Below are 21703 nucleotides of genomic sequence, written 5' to 3'. Positions count from 1 at the left end.
TCGAACAGGTTCGCCGGTAAACGTTTCAGGTTCATTGTCAAGAGGTGAATTCGGTTGATGGAAGGGATTGTCTTCTGCGCGTTTCCATTGATTAAGTCGACTACAAACCCATCAGATGAATTGATAATGGCTGATTGGTTGATTCATGCTGATGATGCTGTTTTTCGGAGCTTAGGTGAACATCTATGTCGGAATAGCTGTCGGAATAACTATCGGAATAGCTATCGGAATCTGAGGGACTCGAACTGGTTGCAGGATTCATCTCGTACGATCAGATGAAGGATTTTCGATAAGAAATAGATTATAGGATGTAGATTAGTACCCTGCAATACATAATTTACATATGCATGTATAATACTAAAATCTCATAAGTTACGGAGGAATCTACGGAAGCTGTCAGGTAAAGATAACAATAACAGATACGCTAAGATATGAATTAGCAGATACGCTAAGATATGAATTTTTGTCTATACACTATTCATGCTGTCAGTGCAATAAGATGTGTCTAGACTAAGAATAATAGGCAGATAATTTACTAAGGATGATAAGAAAATGATTTCTGACAAAAATGATAAGCAAAACTTTTGACATGCAGACACGGTCGAAGTCCAGACTCACTAATGCATCCTAACGACTTATCAGTTAGTCACACTAATGCAGACCCGGTTCACTAAGACCACCAGACCCGGTTCACTAAGACCACCGCTCTGATACCAACTGAAAGGACCCGTCCTAATCCATCCGGACGAAGTCCATATCGATTACAAACGATTCACAACAGTTGATTACATCGCGAGGTAATTGACCTCTATATGATAAATTTTACAAACATTGCATTCGTTTTTTTTTAAAAGACAAACTTTCGTTACATCGACAGTTGACAGGCATGTAAAGCATTTCATAATATATTCAAATATAATTGACTTAATAATAATCTTGATGAACTCAACGACTCGAATGCAACATCTTTTGAAATATGTCATGAATGACTCCAAGTAATATCTCTAATATGAGCAAATGCACAGCGGAAGATTTCTTTCGTACCTGAGAATAAACATGCTTTAAAGTGTCAACCAAAAAGTTGGTGAGTTCATTAGTTTATCATAAATAATCATTTCATAATTTTAATAGACCACAAGATTTCATACTTCCATTTCTCATAAACATACGTCCCATGCATAGAGACAAAAATATCATTCATATGGATTGAACACCTGGTAACCGACATTCACAATATGTATATTAGAATATCCCCATCATTCCGGGATCCTCCTTCGGACATGATATAAATTTCGAAGTACTAAAGCATCCGGTACTTTGGATGGGGCTTGTTGGGCCCGATAGATCTATCTTTAGAGTTCGCGTCAATTAGGGTGTCTGTTCCCTAATTCTTAGATTACCAGACTTAATAAAAAGGGGCATATTCGATTCCGATAATTCAACCATAGAATGTAGTTTCACATACTTGTGTCTATTTCGTAAAACATTTACAAAAGCATTTCATGTATTCGCAGTTCAAAATGTATATCAAAAGCATTTAATAAAGCAGTTGTAAAAGTAGCGCATGTATTCTCAGTCTCAAAAATGTAAAGAGTAAAAGGGAATCAAATGAACTCACCTAATGTATTTTGTAGTAAAAATACATATGACAATATTTAACAATGCAGGGTTGGCCTCGGATTCACGAACCTATATCATTCATATATATATATTAAAATATATATTTGAAATCGAACAAAACTATATATTATTATTAGTGATATATCTGTTATTTTAATGATTTTATGTGTTCCATTAATAATTTAAATATATTTATTTTGTGTATCTTAACTAATTAATTAATACTTATTATAAAAATAATAATATAGTTAGGTTATATGTATTAGATATATTTTTTTTTTATGTAACTAATATTTATTTGGATAAATAGTATTGATAATATAATTACAATTTGTAATAATAATTAGTTTTTAAATAATAATAATAATAATAATAATAATAATAATAATAATAATAATAATAATAATAGTAATAGTAATAGTAATAATAATAATAATAATAATAATAATAATAATAATAATATACCTTAACTTAGTAGACAATTGTAAGGATTTAAGTTAGGTTGATCTTGAAGCCCAAGTCCAATTTAATAAGCCCAAATCGTAATCCATTTATGTTTTCATGAAGCCCAAGTTACAAACCATTTAAGGTTTAAGTGACCCAAAACTGGTGCAGTTACTTGATGATAAAAAAAATAAACTGTGGCCACCAAGATTCGAACTCAGGACCACCCTTTCATCAAACACCCACTAAACCAATGAACTGTTGGAGTCTTTCTGATTATACTTGCATTTTTATATCTTTATTATGTACCCACCGATTACCCTTTAAATGAATCATGAAAGACACACATGTGCACTAGTCTCGATTCTTGAACTCCATTACCTCTTCAACTTTTGTTGGCCATTAATAGAATCAAGAATTAGAATCATCAAAAAATATATCATGGCCCAACCTTTACATTATTTAATCATGAATCGAATAAATGGGATCCAAGGCTACCGAATTCAATTTTTTTTTCTTTTTTTTTTTCTGGCCAATATGTTTAAACAATTTAAGGACACCCTTTTGTCGGCCATAAAAGAGTTCCTAGTCCCCTCTTGTTTAATTAAAACGCCATTATTGATATTGTTATTGATATATATAACAAAGTTTAGCAAATTCAAACTGTAACCTTTTCTCTCTTTTTCACTTCTTTAAAATAACTAAACCGATGAGAAAGAAAAATATGAAAGTGGCGTAGTGGTGATTACTAGGGTGGTTTAGGTTTGTGATTATGGTGTTTGTTCTTGTTCTAAGCCAGAAGACTGAAACGAAACGGGTATGGTGACAACCACAGCAGCTTCTCGTTTCCAAGTACCAACAGAGGGAGAGCGAGAGTGGTTATGGTGGCGGTTTATGGAGTGGGTGTTGTGTTTGTATTACGTTTGAAAAAAAAAAAATAGAATAGAAACAGAAAGAAAAAAAAATAACGAACAAGGGTGGTTGTAGGGTGGCTAAATGGTGATGGGTTTACAAGGATGAAGTGGGTTTGAAGAGGGTGTTAATGGTTGTCGATAATGAGGTTGTTCGATAGTTGAAGTTAGAATCGGTGATGGGGTGAAGTGATAAATATGGAGATTGATAGTAAAAGTGCTGAATGTGTTACTCCAATTCATAGAATAATTCATCTAGTATACAGCCAAATTGATTGACAGAAAAGTATTTCCAAGGACATAAAAAAATAAAAAAAATATAAAAGGTTGAGTGTGATAGTTAACAAATATTTGGATTCGTTCATAATTCAACACAAATAGGTACGAAAAGGATTTTGATGTTAAACTGAGTTTGTTCATATTGAAATTTAATTTGTACGAATTAATCAATCAATAACAGTTGGAAAATGACATGAAACTAACCCTGATTTACCAAATCTTTAAATATACACGTTTACATAATTAATATTTATAAATAATGAATTAATATTTAATAATTATAGTTATATTAATTTTAATCAAAAATACTAACAATAATTAATAATAAAACTAATATTAATAATAATAATATTAATAATAATATTGTTAAAATTAATCATAATAATATAATGATATCAACAATAACGATTTTTAATAATGATAATAACAATAAAATTGATCTTAAATATACCTGATTATTTATAATTGGTATTAATTAAGTAAATAAATATATATTAATAATAATAATAATAAAGTTAATAATATTGATAATAATATCAATATTTCTAATAATAACAATAATAACTATAATAATTTAAATATATCAAATTCATATTATAATTTAATTAATAATGCTGATATTAATATTAATAATAATAATAATGATAATATCTATAATTAATCTTTTAATTACTTTTAATTTATTAAAGTTACATTTACATAATATTATATATTATATAATAACATGCATTTAATATTTATATATTTTATACATATTACAAACAATTAATAATATAAATCATATACATATATATATATATATATATATATGTGTACATATTGATTTACAAATAATTGTTCGTGAATCGTCGGGCATAGTCAAAGGGTAATTGATTATATGAACATAGTTCCAAAATTTTTGAGACTCAAACTAACAGATTTTTGCTTATCGTGTCGGAAACATTTAAAGATTAAGTTTAAATTTGGTCGGAAATTTCTGGGTCGTCACACTTGATTCATCCTTTATTACTCGCATCAATGGAATAAACAGGTTTATACATTCCAAAGCAATGACATCTGCAATAAACTTCATAGAAACACGTGATAGATGGTTCTAAATATATGGGTTTATAAATTCCCTTATACTTGGTTTTCTTTTTATATGTATTAATCAAATAACTGATGTATATTTGTTTAAAATTTTTCAAAATTTTCGTAAAAATGACCAAGTTATAAGTTCTCGAGAATTTATATATCTCCACCCCACACTTAAGATTATGTAATGCCCTCATTACAAAAAATCAGATAAAAAATATAAATTTGAGAGGACAAAAAGTGTAAAGGTTGTTAGAACTTCCTTGGTTAAAAATTGGAGATCGTAAAATGCTTATCGTATGAACATACCAATCCTTTTATTATAATATAAATTTGGTGTTTCTTTGTGTTGAATGCATCATCATCGTAAGTACCTGTCAACAATCATGTTAATCACACAAAAGATGGGGCTGTACTTCAATAGTACCAAAAATTTTACCCCACACTTAAAATTTTTGTATATAAATAAAAAAATATATATATAATAAACTAAAAACACAATTATTTTTTTACAACTTAGTAACTAATTAAATTTTTAAAGGGAAATGCTAATGACAACCCTTAGGGTTGTCATTAACAAGTTTATTAATGCAAAAGTAGTGGTACATTTGTAAGTTAGAGGTAGTTTTTCCCATAGAACTAGGTGATTATTTAATATGTACAATCAAAAGATGCATGTACAAATCTCTTAATGACAACCCTTAGGGTTGTCATTAGCATTTCACATTTTTAAAATATCATTTATAAAATTTATATTTCTTATAATGGAAAGTTCGGTTGTTTATACCTGATCTTTATCCGTTCATAAATTTTAAAATTCAATTTTTAAAATTAATGTATTAAAAAGTTAAAATTTTTAAAATTTTTGAGAAACAATAATAAAAATGAACACACGCTTTTTTTTAACTTTTTATATAATTAAAATTTTAAATTCATTTATTTAAAAAGATCAAAATTTAATATATATATATATATATATATATATATATATATATATATATATATATATATATATATATATGTATATATATATATGTATATATATATATATATATATATATATATATCACACTTTTTTAAAAAATAAATAAAATAAAATTTTAAGCACACAAATTTTTTTATTATTTTTTTTAATTTTTTTTACTTATTGATTTTTTTTTTCAAACACGTGAAGAAAAACACAAATCAAACATGATTTTTAATGAGTCATTTTCTCGACTCGACCCCATAATTTTTGCCTAGCGGGGTCAAATTTTTCTATATTTATCGGACGACATGTAAAATCAGTGGAGAAAGTTCCACGAATCAGAAGAGTGAGCCATTCATTTACACCTCGGGTGGTATATAATATATCATATAATTCCTTTTTCAGTTGATCGAAAAAGGATGACTTTACGCGAGAGTCAACGTACAACTATTCTCTAAGTGTGGCTTGCAATAAAAAGTTTACTCTTTTAGGTGGATTTTGTCCAAATGGATCTTCATACACCGTTTCCCAAATACCAATTTCGTGAGGATATATAGAATCCATATGAAGAGGGGATTCCTCAAGTGGTTCCTTTATGTCAAGTTCGTCACCCTCTACGATTTCGGATGATTCCACCACTTCAATCTCCGGAATAAAAACTTCATCATTATCAATATCCCATGAATACAAAATTGTATCCCAGGATTCTTCTTCATCAATATCCGACTTAAGCATTTCAAATGTGGACATAACTGGGGTGGCAGGTGGTATAATAATGGTAGGCTCAACACTCTCCACCTCGGGTATCTGCGTATTACCCCTCGAATCAGCTAGTGAATTAGCCGGAAAAGTGTCCGGCTCCCTTTCTTCGATTTGCTGGAGTAGACAGCTCATGGTCCTCTGTAAACGCTCAATGGATTCTTGTTGGCCCGCTAGTGTTTCTTGCAAATTTTGGCTCCGTTCAGTCTCGTTTCTCATGAAGTCTAAATTATTTTTTTTTTGAAGGCAAGCTTGCATCAGCGTATCAATTATTTCAACGACACTCATCATTTGCACACACACACGCGCTTTCGGGCAGGAAACCCGAACCTCACTCTGAGGATCCGACCCTTAAACCATCCCGAGGGGCAGGCGGGCCGGACCTTAGTCCCGGAGCAGGTCGGTAAAACCTTCCCTTTGGGCCACCTTCAAGGAATATATTTCAATTCCTAGAGCGGGTGACGAGGTTCAAACCCGAGACCTCTAGCCCTGCGAGTACGCAAGTGTAACCGCGGTACCGCTGGACCGAAGATCCGTTGGTTCATGAAGTCTAAAATTACATCTTCTAAATTCGACTGACTCTCCTCTCCTTGTTGAATTTGAAAGTGTTGTTGAGATGAATTCCAGGATGAGTTACCATCTTCATAATAATCCCATGGTTGGTCCATGGGGTCACAATGATACATAAGATTATCATCATACTCCTCAGGCATATAGTAACCTCCATAAGTCTCACAAACACCTCTTGGTTCAACCCTAGCTTCCGAAGAACCCATACACCAATCATCATTCATACCCATGAAAAACGATAATTCACCCGATTTTTGGACATCATACATGGCTTCTAAAATCATATAATCATACCCAGCCATATTATACCTGTAACCTAGCTGCAATCACACCACAAAAGAAAAACAAAACAAACAAAAATAAAGCAGGTAACTTTCGTGAAAATAACTTCCCACGAAAGGATAGAATAACTAAAAGTCTATTAAAATCTTTTAAACAAAACTGCTTCCCGGCAGCGGCGCCAAAAAGTTGATGTGATAAAACCGACCTCTAAATTTTACAACTAAACTAACTAATAAATATTATCACACTACGGGCAACTGGTCCCGATCGTGCATCAATAGATACTGGCAAGTCAAGTTCGTTCCACAGGGAGAAGCGTATTCAAGAATTTAATGACAATTAATTATACTTTTAAGTGGGTTTTAATTAGTTTTTAGTTTTGGATATAATTAACTAAAATAATAATAAAAATTACAATATATTAAAAATACAAGAAAGCGTATTTACTTAGATTTCGTCCCCCTCGTTGATATGAATCATAGACAATTCATAATCAATATACTATGGATTGTTGTTAAGTCCGATTACAATATTATATAGTATATAACTTCGTGATAACCTCTCGATTTCATAAAGTCTTGATTTACTAAGATTCAACTTAACTTTCGCTAATCTCGTCTTAACAAAGCAAACTATACCCGATCATTCGAATTGTCATTCAACCTAGTTTTAACTTTCATTAAAACTTAAACTAAAATGTTTTCCTTTCTTATAATTTCATGACTATATAAATCTTAATACCACCAAATCACCAAATCCGTATTCTTATATTTTTGTCAGGAATATAATCCTACGTTTTGTCTAGATCACAAATAGTTTTGAAGCATATTTTATATATCACCAATTTAACTTTCGCTAAACGATTCAATAAACTATGTGATGGGGATTAAGTATTAAATTTACATAATAATGGATCTTTTGATTGAACACAATATCTAGAATTGATCTAAATAACATTTGTAATTACTCTAAAATGTTTACTTTATATATTTTTCTTTCGAATTTATATAAAATCTTAACTAATTAAATTTAAATCTAATTTTCATTGGATCTTATTTTAGATAGTTAACTATACCCCGATTATCTAAATTGAGACCTAGCTTAGTTTTGACTTTCGCCAAAACTTAAATCGTAACGGTTTCCCTTTTTACAATTTCACGATTATATAACTAATGATATTACCCAAACCACCGAATCATATTTCTAAATTGGTGTTAATAATTTATTCATAAGTTCGTCTAAACCACTTTTAGTGTTAAAGCATAATCTATATCAACAAAAATAACTTTCGCTATTTCTTATCTAATAAATTAAGTGATGGGGTTAAATATCTAATTATATAACAATGGTTCTTTCAACTAGACATAATATTAGAAATAATCTAAGTTACATTTTAGTATTCTAAATGATAACAATCCATAATTGAGGGGTTCTACATCTAAGCAAACAATAGAGTAAACTAGCTAATCATAATAATAGGACGGGAGTAAAAATACAAACATAATATAGTAAACATGGCAATAATAACAATAATAATAATTCTAACAAAATGATAGTACAACTAATAATAATAATGATAATAATAACAACTATACTAATAATAACAATAATTATAATGACAAAAATAATAACAATAAAAATAACGATAATAACAATAATGTAAAAAGATGACTTACAATAACATTGATTTCAGAAGGTAGAAACTTGAAATAACAACACCCATACACCCTAATAAATATCACTCTTACAAACTTATAATTTATTTTAAAAGTAAATAACACTCTCGTACGTAAATTTAGAATAGAAACTCAAAATGAAAATTTACAGTAACATGAACTTGAAATGTGAAGGAATATATGATGCTCTCTACCTACACTACTCCTACTGACTACTCATTTTCTTACGGAGTATGCATCTCCCCCTTTTGTTTTCCTTCCTCCATATAATATAGTAATAGAAGTAGTAGTTTATTTCATCTTGATCTGTATTCTGATTCCTTTTGCTGTAAAGTCTAAAAAGTAGGATTATTAAACATAAAGTCACCGTCCCATTTGCTTTCCATGTGCGCGGGGCCAATTTTATTCTTTAACCTTTTGCTTTTGGAATGTATGAATTTGTTTCTTCATAAAGCCAACAATTGATTTAGAGAATATATTATTTAATCCAACATGCATCATAATGGAGTTAATAAATTTAACTAGTAATCGCGTCAGTCCCGAAAGTTGGATATTTAATATAAGAAAGTAGCCGCCCCATCGAGCTCTCTGTCTGGACAAGCTGTCGTGAGATGTAGTAGGTGGGCAATTTTTATTTCTTGATTCGGATAAACGATTCTTAATATTTATTTGGTTTAAATCATCGTTTTATCGTCTTTTCTTCACTTTGGTGTACTTAGTCATTTTTGTTGAGAAATATGTCTCGAACGTTCTTGAAAACGACATAAGTATACATAATTAGAAACGAAATTGAGCCAAAATATATGTATGTTTTTAGCAATATCACCATGGAATATAACAATCAACAATTATAATAAATATTCAAGCCATAACAATTAAATCTACAATTTAAAATAGTGATATTCTTTCAATCATATTTGTGCGTCATAAGGTTAAGTCTAAATCAACCGTGTTGACTTTAAAAACCAAAAAGGTTTTGACTTTTACCAATTCACCACAAAGCTAAATTTAAAGAAAATCACGCGACAATTAAGATGGTGTAAAAGCTGCTCGGATACCACTGTTTGAAATCGTGTGTACTTTTAAATCAGATTCACGCAGCGGATAGTTAAAATAATAATATTTTATTATTTCATAAAACATTTACAAGATTAAATATTCATATATTTAATGAAACATGCACACGATTAATTTATCCCAATGAGATCCAATTGCACCATAATAATTGTCATGAATATATAAACAAAAGAGGAGTTAACGGTATTCCTTTCTTAAAGAAACTGATGAACGGAGAGAAACCTTTCTTGAAGAAACTAATTGAAGGAGAGAAACATACGATCAAAAGTATGACCGTCTCTTATGATAGTCCACACTACACTTCAAACGACCGTCAATGGATGCTAGTCCAAACCCAAGTAACTTATTATAATAATCAAATTATTATAATAAAACAATACATAATACTCCGTATAACTCTTATTTGCAAGAACACTTAAGCATCTCTTCATGCTAATTAATTTCACGAATTAAAGAGCCAAGGATGAGATAAAAAGGGTTCATTTGATTTGTGATGTATGTGTTTCCTTTTCTTTTTGTCTTACTTACTCTTCCAAAAACCAATCAATGCTTATATTTATAATATATGTGTAAAAGTAAACATTGAATTGTGAAGTCCGTGAAACAAAACGCGTACAAAGTTATTTTGTTTCTATCTATATTTAGATTCCTAAAATCTCATATTTCGTTTGATTTGATTTTAAAAAGTCGTATTTCTCAAATACTTTAGGGGTATGTTATGTAACTTATTATTAATAATTTCTATCATGTCACTTTCATGTGAATAGTAAATTAATTAATTTCATTTCATTTACTATTCATATGAATAGTAAATGAATTAATTTCGATTTATTATTTTGTTACTTGAGTAATATATATACATCATATATATATTTTATTTGACGTCTCGGTGTATATGTGTGTGACCCCGAAGGCTCAAATGAAGTTGGTCATATAGTTATATGTTGTACCTTGCACATTAATCCTACAAGGATATAGCGTCTGATATGAGTCATCGCCGAGTGATTCTCTCGTACAATCAGGCATGAAGGGAAAAATTTTACGCTATCATGTTTTGCGGGGTAATTCTAAAGAATCATCACAAAGGTGCCTCCATATCTTAACAAACTCGAGTTGTGCAATCCGGGCAGCCGAATAAGCATCTGAACCAACCATGAGGAAAATTTGAAATGTGTTACTTGTCGATTGGTGAAGGTATAAGGTACATTTAGTAATTTGATATGAAATCGGTGATTTTGTCTATACTTTTCTACTTATTCTTATAAATGCATATATGAACGTATGTAAAATACACGCTACCTATAATCGTTGTCAACGATGCTCATTTGAAATGTACATACTTGGGAACTAATCTACTTGTTGTTGCGATGGATGGTAATAACGGTGATACAACCCTCAAATTGGCCTCAAGAGATGTACGAGCCGCGTGCCCATCACAACTCGAGAGAAAATTGCCCCTCATAAGCTAAAGCAGTGGATTAATCGGGTATCTTCAGGTTAACAACTAAAACCATGTTAGGAGATATTAGTTAGCCACAACTTTATGCTTATAAAGGACTCAATATTTCTTTCACAAACCGATGTGGGACAAAGTTATTACAAACTCCCCCACTCAAACTCCCGATGTCCTCGTCAGGTCGATAATCAATACCCAGGATCCATACCCCATGAGATGCACGAGCATTGTGCACGTCACACCCCGTGAGGATACCACATGAGATGCACGAACCGAGTGTCCGTCACACCTCTAGAGGCATATGGCTCTGATACCAGTTGAAACGACCCTCAAATCAGACCCAAGCGATGCACGAGCTGAGTGCCCATCACAACCCGAGAGATAATCTCCACTCATAAGCTAAAGCGGTAGACTAACCGGGTATCTCCAGGTTAACAACTAAAACCATGGTAGGAGATATTAGTTAGCCACAATTTTATGCTTGTAAGGGACTCAATATTTCTTTCACAAACCTATGTGGGACAAGGTTATTACATATGGCATCTACCTCTTGCGTACGACATTGGATCTGGTTCGAACACAAAGGGTGTGGCTCTTTGGTAACTTCAGATACGCACTAGAATTTGTGGGAATGGAGTTCGAGAAGAATGCTTTCATTTTCGACAGTTCAGGATCGAAAGCACATGTCATTTGAGCCATTTTTCCAGATGCCACACATACCCTTGTCGTCATCATTCGTTTATGAATATGAAGACTAGAGATGATCACATTAAGGGTTTCAAATGGCATTATTGCGCGTTGTACAAGGCGTACCGCTGAATTGATTTCAATCGACATTTTGATGTGTTGGCTCGACATCTTCCGACATGTGCCGCTCATCTAGAAAAGGTTGGTTTTGAAAGATGGTTAAGACATCATTCTGAACGACATCAATACTCTTATATAACTAGTAACAGTGCGGAGTTTATGAACGTCTTGACAGTACATTCACACAAGTTACCAGTAACAATGTACTAGAATGCTTTCGGATTTCTATTTAAGATTGGTTTTTCAAGCATCATAATATTGCATATGGGTTAAAAACACTCGTCGCACCTCATGTTGAACATAAAATAGGCAAAAGGGAGGCTAAGTCATGTATGTAGCAAGTACGACCATCCACAAACACAATCATTAACGTGCTAAACGGGAAGCTAAATGGAGTAGTAAACCTGGAAAGTCAAATGTGCACTTGCGCGCTGTGGAAAAAGTCGGGGTTACCTTGCGATCATGTGTTAACATTGGTACATCATTTCAAACAAACTGATGTCAGTTGCTATGTCGAGCGCTACTTCTCTACCGAATGGTATAATTTATCTTACGCATAACACATCAACCCTTTGCCAATGCCTGCATAATGGGTTGATCTCGACGATCATCAAATTGTATTACCTCCAACTATTGTCTCGAAACAAGTTGGACGACCCAAAGAACATGCATATATACTTTTGAAATGAGAAGAAAAGGAAAAATAATATATATATATATATATATATATATATATATATATATATATATATATATATATATATATATATATATATATATTTTCGATTCGGTGAACCTGGACATAACCGATTGGTATGTGCTGCTTCTTATGAAAAGAGCAATCCATATACTTCAAGGTCCAGATCCAGGTCGAAATCCACATAATAATTTCGATGTAAGTCGCGTTCAATGTCGAAGACAAGTGTTAAGACCTATCCAAAAAGACTATTATCCAACTGCAAAGTTAGATGAGCCATGATTTCTTTCTATCTTTTATGTGTCGTTATCAATAAGTAAATCTTGTGTTTGTAACTCGTTATCATTAATTAATGTATTGGCTTTGGACTATTTCATATTGTTTATTATAAATTAATAATAATATATTTAAGCAAAATAAACAAAATAAGAGTTCTTACCCAAGTCGTTTAGCTGTAGCTGCTTTGAAGGTTAGAACAAGTCGTTTAGCTGTAGCTGCTTTGAAGGTTAGAAAACTACTAGTTCAGCCAAAACCGAATGAAGGAAGCGAAGATTAGAGTCAAAACATGTCGTAGAGAAGAGCATCGAATGCTGAAATTACACATTGAATTTATGGAAATATATCCATAATCAAAGAAGTCTTACAAATAACATTGAAAGAAATGCAACAAAACAAAAGTTTTATACAAGTCAACTACAAAGTCTCATGATCTAAGATGAAGAACCATCTTTGAAAAATACGTTTACCAAATTCTTATTAGTAATTTTTTGACTACGATATGATGAATGTTTTGCGCAAAATACATATACATTTTGGAGTACCAAAACAGTTCCAACACATACACTTGACCACTTCACTGCTTTTGTAATAACTGGAATAGAACATCTAGTATCTTAAAGACTAAAGTAAACGGGTAAGTAATCAATGATTAATAACACATAATAAAATGCATATAATAACATATTAAGGATCTTACTTTCATCAGTACGCTAATATCACATCTATCAGTTCGAACACAAGACTTGATAACACCAACAACCTTATCAATTTTACCTTTTTTCAGACAACCATATATTGCTCCTAAATACGAGTTACCTTGAATAATTTAATTATAATGTACAATAAAAAAAACTAAACACGATTTATTATTATCACTATCTCGATACGCAAGCTGCATCACAGAAATCCGCTGAATTTGTTTAAAGCTATCATCATATTCTGCATCCTCAAGTACTTCCCTTATAAATTCATGGGTAAACCTTGAATGTTCACTCTGGTTATCGTGTCTTTTACGACGCATAGAAGCATGGAGAACATCTGAGGAACCTGGAATATCGTATTCTAGTTCATACGAATCATGCGCCTCAAAATCTGGAAAAAAAGACGTGCGCGGGGGGGGGGGGGGTGATTTTATGGTTTGGGGTTGCAATTAGGAGGAATTGTTAGGGGTACCAAACAGTTCGGAGTCTGAAAGTTCAGTAAGAAATGTCCAATCATCTTCCATTATTAGCTTGTATTTTTTAGTGTTTGAATGAAATATAATCCGGGTCTGGATCTTCATACCGCACTCTTTAAGAGATAAAATTTGATCTTGAAATTTCAAAATATCTAGGAAAATGTCAGAAAATTCTATCTCGAACATCCGATTTTATCCTTGGCAACACGCACCACACACGAACCAACAAGCACCGTGTGTGGTGCCTGTTGCGTGGTGCGGAATGCTAGGATGTATGATTGTAGACGGTGAACCCCGGAACCAGTGGCGAGTGTAGGTGTATCGGACGGGGTCCTGTGACACCACTAGTTTTTCGAAATTTATCACAAAAAAATATTTTTTATATATAGGACACCACTAAATATAATAATAGGACCCCATATATTTTTAGAATTTAGAAATTCATAGTTTGAACTACTAAAATATATTCGCTCCGTCCCATATTAATAGTCCACAGACAAAAAAATACACAGTTTAAGAAAATGTCATAAAAATACTGTACTTTTTGTTTACTTTTTAATTTTATCCTTACCTTTTTTTTTTTGCCTTTAATCCTATCCACACACATTAAGGGCATTATGGGCATAATAAAAGTTAAACTTCTTATTCTTTTCTATTTATGGAAGTGGACTATTAATTTGGGACATTTCAAAATGGAATACTGGACTATTAATATGGGACGGAGGAGAGTATAAAATTAGTCAGTTTATAGTGTTATCGTTTGGGCCATTTAAATATTAAAAAATAAACAAAAATAAACTTAGCCCTATCCAATTTCCTATTTTCATTTGTATCTAGCGACCAACGATGATCATATGTGATTTCATTCCGTCATTCCTAATTTCGTATTCTTCCTTCTTCATTCGAGTCATCCATCATTATGTAAGTATCTGTACATTCACGAGGTTGCATTATTCCTTTTGTATAAATGTACATACGTATATGTATTGCTCGATATTGATTAAAAACAATAAAATTTCATTTTCTAAATAAAATATAGCTTAATTGATGTATCACGTATATATGTTTATTACAGAGCATTAGTTTCTTCGAATGATTGATCTTTCATTTAAGTATATATGTTATGTTTATGTTTATAATTTTAAATTTTTGGTACTACTCTAATATTGAAGTATATATGTTTACAATTGCAATTTTTTAGTACTAATGTATCATGTATATATTTTAATTTTATTGATGTATCATGTATATATGTTTATAATTAGTTTTTTTTTAAATGATTGATCTTTTTGATACAAATGTATCAATAAAATTATCTTTCGGTACTGTAATCTTTTGGTACTGATGTATCAATAAAATTGCCTTTTGATTTTGAATTTAAAAACTATTAATAACATGTTAAGATCAATTTATGAATGATTGTCTACATGCATATATTGAGAAATATGTGTAAATGGTATTAGTAATGATGCAATTATGAATGGATTTTATTGTATGAAACCTCGTAGAACAAAGTAAAAGCTTACTTTTTTACTCCATCCGTCCCAAATTAATAGTCATATTTTGACTTTGCAAAGTCTTCATTTTATAACTTTGACCATCAAAATCTTTATTTACGTTATATAATATTTTATGAAAGTAATACCGGTAAGAAGCACATCTAAAACCCAATCTATTCATATAATTTTCGTAAAAGATTATATAACACAAACAAAGATATTTAAAGTCAAAGTTGAGAAAACAAGACTTTAACAAGACTATTAATTTGGGACGGAGAGAGTAGTATTTAGTGGATTGAATATATGATTTTTTGAATATATGATAATAGTAGAAATATCAAATCCGTTTTGGTATAAATGATATCCTTTTGTATGATGGTTGTTATAATGACAATAGAAGATAACATTTGTAGAAATATCAAATCCCTTTTCATATAAATGATATCCTTTTTTATGATGGTTGTTATAATGACAATAATAAAAAATATGAACCTTAAATTTTTGCGAGTAGTATCCAATTTTATATTTATGTTTTAAGTGCGACCCGACCCGATTTGACCCGACACATTCAATATTTTGTACAAATAAGTTATCGAATAATTTTTTTAGGACCCCATTGAGTTTTGATTCTAGAATCGCCACTGCCCGAAACTATGTTCGGTGACACGCACCGTGCATGATACGTGATGTGTGCTGCGTAGACAGAGGCAGAATTATAGTAACGGAAATTTAAGAACATATTCATTAAATACTTTGTGATTTAGGGCCATTTTTACCAATTTCTTTAAATAAATTATACAAGATGGTCACCCTAAACAATCCAATACGACCCATAACATAACTAGAACCAAGTACGAATCAAATAAGCCCATATAATTGGGCCTAAAGAGCGTATATATTGGCCGGCTTTGCAATTGCACGTACACACAAATGAAACAGAAGTGGCATGTGTAGAAGAAAAAACTGACACGCGGATGACGCACAACTAGAGTAAGCAGTCTCCAGCTCCACCTCAAAGCGGTGAACCAGTTCGATACACAACTTATTTATTATAACTTAGAAAGAAAGAAAAAAATGTAACTCAACATACACTAAATCGTAAAGTACTAAAAGAAGAAAAAAAGATGGCCGGAAAACTGATCGAAATGACTGACAGCAATGCTATGACGCCGGAATCCGAGTGTCAACCATTGACAATTGAGAGAAAAGTCCGTACAGACTTAGAAACTCATCTTCCTAAACCATGTAAGTTGTTAGTACTTCCTTAACTATATCTTCAATTCATGTATTGTTTTATATTTAAATTTTTTTGTTAATTGATAATATTACTTTAATTAAGAATGTTGATTTTGTATACGAGTATTAAATGATGAATTTATGCTATTGATACTTGATTCTGAATGATAGATTTGTCTTCGTTTCGAATTCGATTTATTGTTTTTGTTGATCTAGTGCCTTATCCAATTAACCTGGACATGAAAAACCTCGTTTATTTTTTTAACGTCAGTTAAAGTCACTGACCGGGCCGAACGCGATGTCGGAACCCATAATTCGATCATTTCTTTGGACGAACTATTAGAGTCTTACCGCCCCTCGTGGGAACTCATGACGAATTCATACCGACATCATGTGGGGTAAAACCCCTCCGAGCCTCCAAGTTACCGTTTGTTAATGGATAATATTACTTTAAGATGATGATTTTGTAAGTTAAATGATGAATTTATGCTATTGATACTTGATTTTGAATGATAGATGCTATTGATACTTGTTGAGTTCGTTTTGAACATGAAAAACCTTGTCTATTTACCGTTTTGATAATAATGATAATGATAATGATAATGATAATTTGGTGGGTTAATAATATATAGATTTGGCGAGGGCACTGGTAGCTGCAGATACAGAGCATCCAAATGGAACGTTAGGGTATAGGCACAATCAGATGACTGTTTTGCAACAGCATGCTGCGTTTTTCGATCAAAATGGTGACGGAATTGTGTACCCGTGGGAGACGTATTCTGGTGAGTGGTGAGCCACCTTCTATTGATTATGTTAAGACAAATCGTTTCTCTTCAAAAATATAACAATAACATGAATCCACAAATAAACGTGGTTGGGGGATATGAGGATTATGGTTTGTCCCATAGTTTGAACACAGTTATTCATTGAGGGCGATTATATCGGCCTAGCCAGTTATCACGTCACTCTTTTTGATCACCTTAAGAAGCTAAGATCTAAGATAAGATTTGTTACTAGTAAGGTTAATCCGTATGAGCATATCATGCATGCATATATGGCCGGCCCAAAGCCGAAGCAATCCGATTGACGGCTCGGGGCCAGTCTTTTTAAGGGCCCAAGTTTTATAATATGTAATCTATTTGACTAGGCTAAAAATTTTAAATACTATGAGCTACGCTTTTGACTATGCCTAAGGGCCTTTTTTTCACCTCGTTCTAGTTAATTAAATTTTCGGGACCGGCTCTGAATTATCATGACCTTAACTATAGTACTATTCGTTACATCTTGAAATTTGTAATTTAGATGATGTACAATTTTCATGAAGTAATTGCATGGTTGATGTCACCATTTTTAATCTGGCCACTCAAAGATTTGTTACTAAGATTTAATTGTTACTGGTGAGCAGGTTAACCTCTACCTTAGTACTATTTTTTTACAAAATCATGAAACTTGTACTTATAATAATGTACAATTTTCAGGAAAGAATTGCATGGTTGATGATCCTTTTGTATATACATATATATTGCAGAATTGAAATAAGGATACAAAAGAAAGAATATTTTATCTTAACAATGTGTGTAGGAATGCGCCAATTAGGGTTCAATGTTGTGATATCGCTACTAGCCGCCATAGTTATCAATATGGGGATGAGCTATCCTACCCTACCCGTATGTTTTTCTTCGTCCTTTTGAGATTATAATTTGTCTTTTGGTTGACCTTTTGGCTTAACTTACGTAAATTTCTGTAAATTTCTTTGTAGGGGTGGTTGCCTTCACCTTTCTTCCCTGTATATGTCTACAACATACACAGGGCGAAACATGGAAGTGACTCGGGGACCTATGATACCGAAGGAAGGTCAGTTTGGTTGTGTGACTGACCTAGTTGACTCGAATAAGGTTTTGGTTATGTTGTGGTTTTCGTCATTAAACATAGAAAGAAGTAAATTAATTTTCAGGTACATGCCGGTACACTTTGAGAATATGTTTAGCAAGTATGCTCAAACGGTGCCTGATAAGCTCACACTTGGAGAGATTTGGAACATGACTGAAGGGAATAAACTAGCTTTTGATCCCTTCGGATGGTTAGTTTTAACACCTTAAATAGTTACCTTTTTCTAATTTGACACTATATATAATATGTATATGTATATTGTGATATAACAATAGTGGTATAGCTAGTTCTACATGAAATATGTTGGTGCTCATAATGTAGGGCGGCTGCTAAGATGGAGTGGGCGATATTGTATGCACTTGCTAGGGACGAGGAAGGTATGTTATCGAAGGAGGCAGTTAGGCGTTGCTTCGATGGCAGCTTGTTCGAGTATTGTGCCAGGATGAACATGAATGCGCACGAGAAGATGTATTGAACATTGTTCTTGAAATCTGTGTTTGTCTAGTGTGAGGTGTGTTGGTTTAATGAGAAGTATCTTGTGTCCATTGAGAGAGAAATGTATCTTTTATTTATGTTTGAAATGTTTGTATAGTAAATAAGGGTATTAGAAAGACATTGTTGCCTTTGTGATGTTAGTTTTCATTGCTCAATGTGTGCATGTTTGTTTTTCTATTTGTAGTTTTCTTGGTTTTATCTGGCTGTGTGTATTGCAAAATAGCAACATATGTATAAACATACAATTAACAATTTAACCGCAAAATAGCAACATATGTATAAACATACAATTAACAATTTAACCGAGTTGGCCCGTGGATTCGAACCATTGACAAGGATTCGGTCCTTTTCTGTGTAGTTGATTATGATATCTTTACTGAAAGCATTTGGTTCTAACCTCACAAACATATTTAGGGTGGTCGGTGAAAAGTTAAAAATAGAAATTTAGTTTAAATCTGAGTTCTAACCTAACAATCATATTTAGGGTGGTCTCAGATAAGTAGCATACGATTAGCTAAACTGGATTGAAAATCAGTAAGGTAAGTTTCCACATGTAAAACGATACTTTGAAAATAAAGACAATGCATGTTTGTCATTACAACATTGTAGGTTAGACAATTGCATTGGCTGCACTTGCAATTCTTGGCCATAGATCGGCACATTCCTTTCCAATTGGTCCAGTAATGGCAGAACCTATAAACAGTGAGATTAACGGTTTATGAGCATACACATGAAAAAACAATGCACACATTTTCAAGATCGTGAGCATACACATGAAAAAACAATGCACGCATTTTCAAGATCGCAATTTACATAAATAATAATGTAAATACCTTTCATTTCACCTTTGGGGTTCACAATAACACCAGCATTATCTGTTTAAGATGGAACAAATAACATCAGAGCCAGTTACAGACTCGAAACACATATCAAAGAACAGTTCTCTAATAAAATTGTTAAATGCAAAACTTCTTTAAAATGAATTTGAATGTAGAAACCAGATGTAGCAGCTGTTAGCAACAAAGTATAGCCACAGCTGTAACGAATGGCTACAAATCGATATCCCAGACGTGTAACAGCATCATCGAATTAAAATAACAAGATACTTGACTAGTCTGGTTTATAACATTCTTGGTCAACGCAAAATGCAAAATTTAACTAAGAAGAAACACAAATATACAAAGGGTATAAAATATAGTTAATGTTGAACCTAAATGGAACAAATGTGAGCATGAAAAGCAACACATCTGTAACGATAGGTTCGTTTATCTCCCAAACAAGTAACGGCATCAACTGTATAATCGAAGCAAATACCTGACTAAGTTTGGTTTACTAAATCAAGGCTAGTGAAACTTAACCCGTGGCGGAACATTGCGTAACCCAAAGGGGGCAGCCCCCGAAAAATAAGGTTTTTTTACTAAATTTTTATAACCGCCATCTGTATCGGGGTTCCGCCACTGAACTTAACCCGCCATTGCAAAGGAATACAATAAAATTAACTAGTTATCTAAACATATTAGTAGATATATTTAAACAATTAAAATATATGTAGATCCTAAATGGAGCAAATGTGATCATAATTAGTAACAACACATTTGTAACGATAGGTTAAAATATTTCCCAAACAAGTAACGGCATCTACTCTTAAATTCAAGTAGATACCTGACTAATGTCTGGTAATGCATATTCAAACAAAACACATGTAATAATAAATAAATTAATATTACTCCGTATATTATATATGTGAATAATAATGAAATAAAAATAAATAATAATACCTTCAAAATACATAAAAACGCCATCCTTTCGACGCCACGGTTTCCGTTGTCGAACAATGACAGCTGGCATAACCTTCTTACGAAGATCGGGTTTTCCTTTTTTCACAGTCGCCATAACCATATCACCAACACAAGCTGACGGCAACCTGTTCAATCGTCCTTTGATTCCTTTAACTGATATTATGTATAGATTCTTAGCTCCGGTGTTATCGGCGCAGTTCACCGTCGCGGCCACCGGAAGACCGAGTGACATCCGGAACTTGTTTCCCGCCGATCCTCCTCTTCCTACACACCAAAATCATGAAATTGTTAATGATAAAAGGATTAATTGTTAGTGAATAAAGTAATTTGGGAGTGAGCGTGATGAAATGGAAGGAGGCTGCACCTCGCTTCGACATTTTGGATGTAAGAGATGGAATTAGGGTTTGGATTGCAGGTGTTTACTTATAGAGATGTAGTTAACCTAGGGTTTGTGATTTAGAATATGGGCTTTTACAGTTAATTTGGGCCTACTAAAAAGTTATAATAATCGGGTCTGGAAAAAGTTATAATAGCTGGGCCTCTTTACGATGAATTTAGCAGGGCCTCTTTTACAATAGCTGGCCTCTTTATATGGACAATTTTTTTCCGATGATCCTTGAACTTTGTAGTAAACGACGTAGGTGACTTTAAACTAAATTTTTTAACTTCGCTGATCCCGATCTTTCAATTTATTCCATGAATGACCTTG

At 32.3% G+C, this 21703-nt stretch overlaps 2 protein-coding genes across 2 annotated transcripts; one reads left to right on the top strand and one right to left on the bottom strand.

The window, feature by feature from the left end:
- The first annotated feature begins 16698 nt into the window (after positions 1-16698).
- Positions 16699-19175, top strand: LOC139877432 (peroxygenase-like). The gene is made up of 6 exons (XM_071864861.1): positions 16699-16819; positions 17443-17592; positions 18392-18477; positions 18570-18664; positions 18765-18890; positions 19022-19175. Exons 1-6 carry the CDS (start codon positions 16699-16701, stop codon positions 19173-19175), a joined length of 732 nt encoding a protein of 243 aa, XP_071720962.1.
- Positions 19176-19693: 518 nt separating this feature from the next.
- LOC139877248 (large ribosomal subunit protein uL14) lies at positions 19694-21466 on the bottom strand. The gene is made up of 4 exons (XM_071864661.1): positions 21359-21466; positions 20974-21258; positions 20029-20070; positions 19694-19888 (listed from the first exon to the last, which is right to left on the bottom strand). Exons 1-4 carry the CDS (start codon positions 21369-21371, stop codon positions 19806-19808), a joined length of 423 nt encoding a protein of 140 aa, XP_071720762.1. The 5' UTR covers positions 21372-21466; the 3' UTR covers positions 19694-19805.
- Positions 21467-21703: the final 237 nt, after the last annotated feature.

The sequence above is a fragment of the Rutidosis leptorrhynchoides genome, chromosome 11, assembly GCF_046630445.1.
Source record: "Rutidosis leptorrhynchoides isolate AG116_Rl617_1_P2 chromosome 11, CSIRO_AGI_Rlap_v1, whole genome shotgun sequence".
Taxonomy (NCBI): domain Eukaryota; kingdom Viridiplantae; phylum Streptophyta; class Magnoliopsida; order Asterales; family Asteraceae; genus Rutidosis; species Rutidosis leptorrhynchoides.
This window is presented reverse-complemented; position numbering and strand designations above follow the sequence as displayed.

Excerpts from the sequence above, each read along its gene's own strand:
- LOC139877432 (XM_071864861.1), top strand. The coding sequence starts at position 16,699 with ATGGCCGGAAAACTGATCGAAATGACTGACAGCAATGCTATGACGCCG. Across the intron at positions 16,820-17,442 it reads AACTCATCTTCCTAAACCAT|ATTTGGCGAGGGCACTGGTA; the intron begins GTAAGTTGTTAG and ends AATAATATATAG. Across the intron at positions 18,478-18,569 it reads TGAGCTATCCTACCCTACCC|GGGTGGTTGCCTTCACCTTT; the intron begins GTATGTTTTTCT and ends ATTTCTTTGTAG.
- LOC139877248 (XM_071864661.1), bottom strand. Across the intron at positions 20,071-20,973 it reads CGTTTTTATGTATTTTGAAG|ATAATGCTGGTGTTATTGTG; the intron begins GTATTATTATTT and ends CATCTTAAACAG. Across the intron at positions 19,889-20,028 it reads CCCCAAAGGTGAAATGAAAG|GTTCTGCCATTACTGGACCA; the intron begins GTATTTACATTA and ends CACTGTTTATAG.